Source organism: Coniosporium apollinis, assembly GCF_000281105.1.
Source record: "Coniosporium apollinis CBS 100218 chromosome Unknown supercont1.44, whole genome shotgun sequence".
Taxonomy (NCBI): domain Eukaryota; kingdom Fungi; phylum Ascomycota; class Dothideomycetes; genus Coniosporium; species Coniosporium apollinis.
In genome coordinates this window covers 218,583-224,521 of record NW_006913306.1, presented here as the reverse complement: position 1 = coordinate 224,521, position 5,939 = coordinate 218,583, and the positions used below count along the sequence as shown (strand labels likewise).

The 5,939-nt window shown below is 39.6% G+C and overlaps 1 protein-coding gene across 1 annotated transcript; it reads left to right on the top strand.

Annotated features, from left to right (window-relative positions):
- Positions 1 to 1,401: 1,401 nt before the first annotated feature.
- Positions 1,402 to 3,715, top strand: W97_07709 (uncharacterized protein; the record flags this gene model as incomplete). The annotated part of the gene is made up of 6 exons (XM_007785626.1): positions 1,402 to 1,966; positions 2,024 to 2,053; positions 2,108 to 2,292; positions 2,352 to 2,552; positions 2,605 to 2,751; positions 2,804 to 3,715. The coding sequence occupies 6 exons, from the start codon at positions 1,402 to 1,404 to the stop codon at positions 3,713 to 3,715; spliced, it is 2,040 nt and encodes a 679-aa protein (XP_007783816.1).
- Between the last annotated feature and the right edge of the window lie 2,224 nt (positions 3,716 to 5,939).

Genomic DNA, 5,939 nt, shown 5'->3' with positions numbered 1-5,939 from the left:
TCTATATATTAATATTAGTTACCCTAATCTAAACTAAATCTTTTTAAGATTAATTTAATATCTATATTATAATACCGAGTTAAAGGGGTTCTCTTCCTAACTATAATCTTAGCGCGTTAATACTCTACACCTAGTAGAGTCCTTAGAATTCTTAATATTATTATAATACTAAGTTAAGAGAGTCCTCTCCCTAACTATTATTCTACTTATTAATACTCTACATCTAGTAGAGTCCTTAATATCGGCGGTTTCTTACTATAATACGTTTATAGCCTATATACCGTCCTCGATATAAATCCTAATTCTTATAATAGCTCTTAACTATAAATTACACACCTATATATTACCTTATAAACTCTCTAGTATAGTCACTAAAATATTGTGAGTAAGGGGTTTAAGTATAGACTTAGGTAAGTAGGTTGTATGCATCCGCGGAGGTGAGGTATTAAGGTAGAACTATTAAGGCGGCGATAGGATTACGGTGATAGGTTATATAAGGCTAAATAACATATAGAATAAGTGTGGTAATACTTAATACTATAATATAACTAATACTAGTTATATTAGTTTTTTCTAATTAATTAATAATAATCCTTAAACCTCAGCATATGCACTCTATACTAGCTCCTACGTGATAAACCCCCTGCACCACTACAATAGTTGCTATACTTGCATACTATAGCTAAAAAAAACTTGTATACAAAGATTTTGCTTGTATTAATACTAGATCTTTCATATTAGTACTACTATTAGTAGTATTACTAATTTACCTTTAATATCTACTAAATCTTTTAAGCGTCTTTCTATACCTATTAATAAGATATGTTATAGGTTTTAGCATTATTCTTCTACTACGTAGTTAATAAACTCGTGGTTTTTATAGTAGTGCTAAGGTTTAGTACGTACGTTTTCTTGGCCACGACGTGACCCGCAACTTCTAAGGGCTGTCTGAATTGATCGCGGCCGCATTGTAAGTGTACATATGCCGCTGCGATCAATTCAGACGGCCCTTGTTCTTTATCCTAAGTTTCGCTCGATCTGCCGATCCACCCTAGACTTTTCTGCGCGGCAGGTCTCCGGCGACCGGGACAAGATGCACCGATCTAACGTCACGCCCAGCGTTTGCCCCAGATTTTCATCAGCTATCATGCACCTCCTCTTCTCCCTGGACAACCTTGACCATAGAGGTGGAGAATCAGGCGATCATGCATACAGCTCTAAGAGACGGCTTCACGAACTATTTCAAATGTAGATAAAGTGAGGGGATGCTAGGGACCACTAGACCAATTGTTCACATCATCATGCAGTCTTCCATCTCTGCTTTTAAGCTTTTGAAAGATATAATATGGCCTTTAGGTGTGTCACTGGCATAGAGAGCCATACCAGCTCCTCTCATCCACTATGCGCTGTCTGTTATCTTTAGTTATAGTCTCCGCAGCTTCGCTCATGCGATCTGTGCTTGCAGCTAAATATGAGCAGTACATTCTTGCTCCAAGCTCAAGAAGCTTGCACCCTGTCTCGGTTTACGACGTCAATGGCACAGTCACCGGCGCCGAGAGTCTTACCGGGAACCAGCTGGGCAGTGCTGTCTTCGAGGATGCCTCAGCTGTGACCTTTGATTACGAAAAGGGCATCGGTGGAGTAGTATCATTAATAATCGGCGACGTCTCGGATACCGATCAATACATCGGTATCACCTTCTCTGAGAGCTCTCTATGGATCTCTGCGAATTTCAGCGATGCAACTCACGATGCTGGCAATGATGAGGCGCTTTGGTTTAACCCTTCCGGTCCTGGAGTATACACCGTTCCGAGGGAGCGTGAGAGGGGCAACTTCAAGTATCTAACCTTAGTACACAACACTACTGGACGCTTAGAGGTTACTCAAGTTACTACGCATTTCACGTCTATGCCGCATTATGCTGAGGACCAATTGAGAAATTATACCGGGTATTTTCACTGCAACGGTAGGTGACCCGAGTCTCCAATGCACGTAAACAGCTACAAGTCTGATACTTCCGCAGATGAGCTGATCAATCGGATTTGGTATGCGGGTGAGTTTGATGCCTACTACCGGGATACGGCGGTAGACTAATGGAGCTACTTAGGGGCTTATACCAATCAAATCTGCACCATTGACCCCCACTATGGCAATGCGTTGATATTTCTGGGTATCGTCAATTCAACACAAACCATCACAGGATCACTGCCTTGGTACAGTAATTTCACCATCACTAATGGCTCATCCGCACTGGTAGACGGAGCAAAACGCGACAGGTTGGTTTGGGCAGGGGTACATCTTTCCATTCAGTGCCTTGCTGGATTGAAACTTGAATTGCTGACCCTGTTCAGGACATGGCAATTGCTGTTCCTGCGATCGTCGTGAGCACGAACGATCTTATCTCCGTCCGGAATTCCTTGGACTCGCTGTTCGCCCTACAGAACACTACGACCGGGCAGCTGCCCTATGCCGGAAGAGGTTTCTTCCCTATCTACTCAGCGACGTATCATTTGTATACCTTGATTGGCGTGGCTGATTATTACCTTTACTCGGTAAGCTCCATCCTTACTCCTATGGTTTCACAGCAAACTAAGTCCTTATCAGGCGGATCTTGAGTACCTAAACAGTATGTGGGAGCGATGGAAGTTTGCCATGAACTTCTCGCTAGGATTTATAGATGAAAGCGGGATGATGAACGTTACTTCGAGTGCTGATTGGCTCCGCTTTGGAATGGGCGGACACAACATTGAAGTTAGTCCCAGAGAGCCGTTCTTTCTGCTCGATCTGATCCCGAATATCGCAGGCAAACTCCATTCTGTACTACACCATCAACCAAGGGCTACTCCTGGCCGGCGTCATGAATGACAGCTCCGTCATCTCGTCCTGGCAAGCCTATGCCGCCGGCATCAAGGCTTCCGCAAACAGGCTCCTCTGGAACAGCACAGCCGGTATGTACCGCGACAACGAGACTACGACGTTAATGCCACAAGACGGCAACTGCTGGGCCGTGGTCGCCAACATCACAGAGAGCCCGGAACAGAATAGAGCCATAAGTGCCAACCTCATCGAACGCTGGACTCCGTACGGTGCTCCGGCACCCGAGGCGCAAAGGGCAGTCTCCCCCTTCATCTCCGGCTTCGAGCTGCAGGCCCACATCCGCGCCTCCAACGTTTCCGCCGCGCTCGATCTCATGCGGCTGCAGTGGGGCTTCATGCTGGACGACCCGCGCATGACGAACTCGACGTTCATGGAAGGCTACCAGGACACAGGCGAATTGCACTACGCACCCTTCACCAACGACCCGCGCATCTCGTACGCGCATGGCTGGGCGACAGGCCCGACGTCCACGCTCACATTCTACGTCGCTGGCATACAGCTGCTCAGCGCGGGCGGGCAGACGTGGCGCGTCAGTCCCGCGCTGGGTGACCTGACGAGCGCAGATGCAGGTTTTGAGACGAGCCTTGGTGTCTTCTCCGCGACGACGACGGTGGACGGTCATGGTGGGATCAGCATACACTTTTCGGCGCCGGCGGGGACGATGGGTGGGGTCAGCGTGCCGTATCCGGCTTGTAGCGGGCAGATGACGCTGAGAGAGGTGAACGGGAAGTGTGAGGATGTGGTGGTGGATGTTGTTGCGCAGGAAAATGTGAGCGGGAGGATTGAGATTGAGGGGTTGGTTGGAGGTGACTGGGATGTCCAGTTCAGTTGTTCTTGAGCGCAGTGTGGATAGGCTGTGGGATGGAGATGTCGGCCGTCGTCCTCTTTGGTAAGATGCGTCATGGGCCTTACAACCATACTATGCATCACTAGAGGCCCCTGCACACCAGGCTCCTAAATACCGATCTGTATTAGCATCACGGTTTTTCGCAGCATTAGATTAATATAATCACTCATTAGGAAATCTTTAATCCGCTCGGCTGAGGCTGTTTTTCTCTAAACGCTCCAGATGCTCGCGAGCGCTCGCGAATAGACCCTTTTTCTTAAAGCGCTCGAAGCTATTTCAAATTATTTCGTAAGTAACAAATTATATATTATAGAAAAATCTTAGAGTTATCTCTTTCGCTTAACTTTCATCTCTCTAGAAAGAAAAGATATAATATTTATCTTTCTAAAAACTTAGTAGATAATAATTATATTTATTAATAGTTTACCCTCTAGAATTAATTCTATTATAGACTCCCCTTAATATACTAGAGAATCGGACTTAGAGTTCTTTTTACTTTTTTAAATACACTAAGCTACTTATAGATAGATTTTCTTTTATAAGCACTTATAATACTTATAAGCTACTTGCAAGCTATTTATAAGTATATCTACTTAGTATTTCTAAATGCTTGTAATACTTATAAGCGCTTGTAAAGTATTATGCTAGTATAGCTATAGTAGTTATAGCTATTCTTATACTAGTTTCCGCTAATTTAGTAAGAAATATACGCTAGACATTTAATTCTAGAGTTATAGATAATATTTATAATAGTTATTACAAATTTAACAAGTTTAAAAATAGTAATAAGAAATTAATTACTATAGCTAATAGAATTACTATACTAATTAAAGATTAAGAAGTAGTTATCTTACCTAATATAATTCTATAGATTATTATACGATTCTAGAATTACTAGTAATTTACTATTAATACTATAGCTTATAAATAGAGGTTATAAAATAATTTTTAACTATAAATAAACCTATATTTATAATTAAGACAACCTAGCAGCTAAGCCTACTAAAAGCTCTAATTACTATTAGCTAGTAGCTAGCATTTATCTAATATGATACCGAAATCGCTGTAATATAATAGTAAAAATAATAAGTTAGCTAATTTACTATTACATAATAATGAAAACAACCTAGCTATCTAGTACTATTATAGTAAGATAGCTAGTAGTTAGTATATATAGCACGTGATTAGCTTAGCTTAGCTTTTAGAATTCTTCTTATTCTTTACTAAAAGTACTTTTCGAATATAATAATACACTTGTATAATAGCGGCTCTTATGCAAATCTATAAAAAGAATATAGACTATTCTTACTTAGACTAATTATTTCTTACCTGTATCTTATCTTTAATAAATAGCATCTACTATTACTACTACTACCTGCCTGTATCTTTTCTATATAATCTACTAATCCAAGTCGGTATTTACTATCTATATTCTCTTATAGTAGTAGTATTTTATAGGATATAAAGAGGGCCTTAGCCTTATTCTAGGCTTTCTACTAGTAATATACTAGCTAAGCGAGAGTATATGTTAGTCGCTTCTATATAATAGAAGCTTAATAGAATTTAGTCTTCTATTAAACTAACTATATTATTTTATCTATACATATCTTATTATTGTATTAGTATATTAATCCTAAGGATCTATATTCTCTAATAATTCGAAATTCTCTATTCTTACTAGAATAGCGATCTAGTAACCTATTATATAGTATTTACATAACTCTAAAGTATAGGTGCTTTAACTAAAAAGTCTCTCTAATAAAATATAATAGAATTAGATACTAACTCTCCTTTAGCGAAAATACTTAAATAGTAGTTAATATATAATAAGTATATATAGTTTCTAAAAAAGAAATAGCTATATATTCTTTAGAAGAAAGCTAATATCCTTTACTAATATAATACTAGGCGAGCGATAACTTCTACTATATCTTCTATTCTAAATATATCTTTAATAGAGAGGCTAAATATATAAAGAGTCTTAATTCTACTATTAATCTATAGCGTTTTTAGAACTATAATAATTTAAAATAATACTACCTCTAAACTAAGCACCTTAGTATTATTATATAAGTGTAATACTAGTAGTATAGTAGTAGAGCTATAAGCTTCTAAATAAGCCACTATTATTATAAAGATCCCCCTATACTTAGAGAAGAATATTTAGAAATATTAAGACTTTTGTAATAGTGTAAAGCTAGCGTTCCGCCTATTA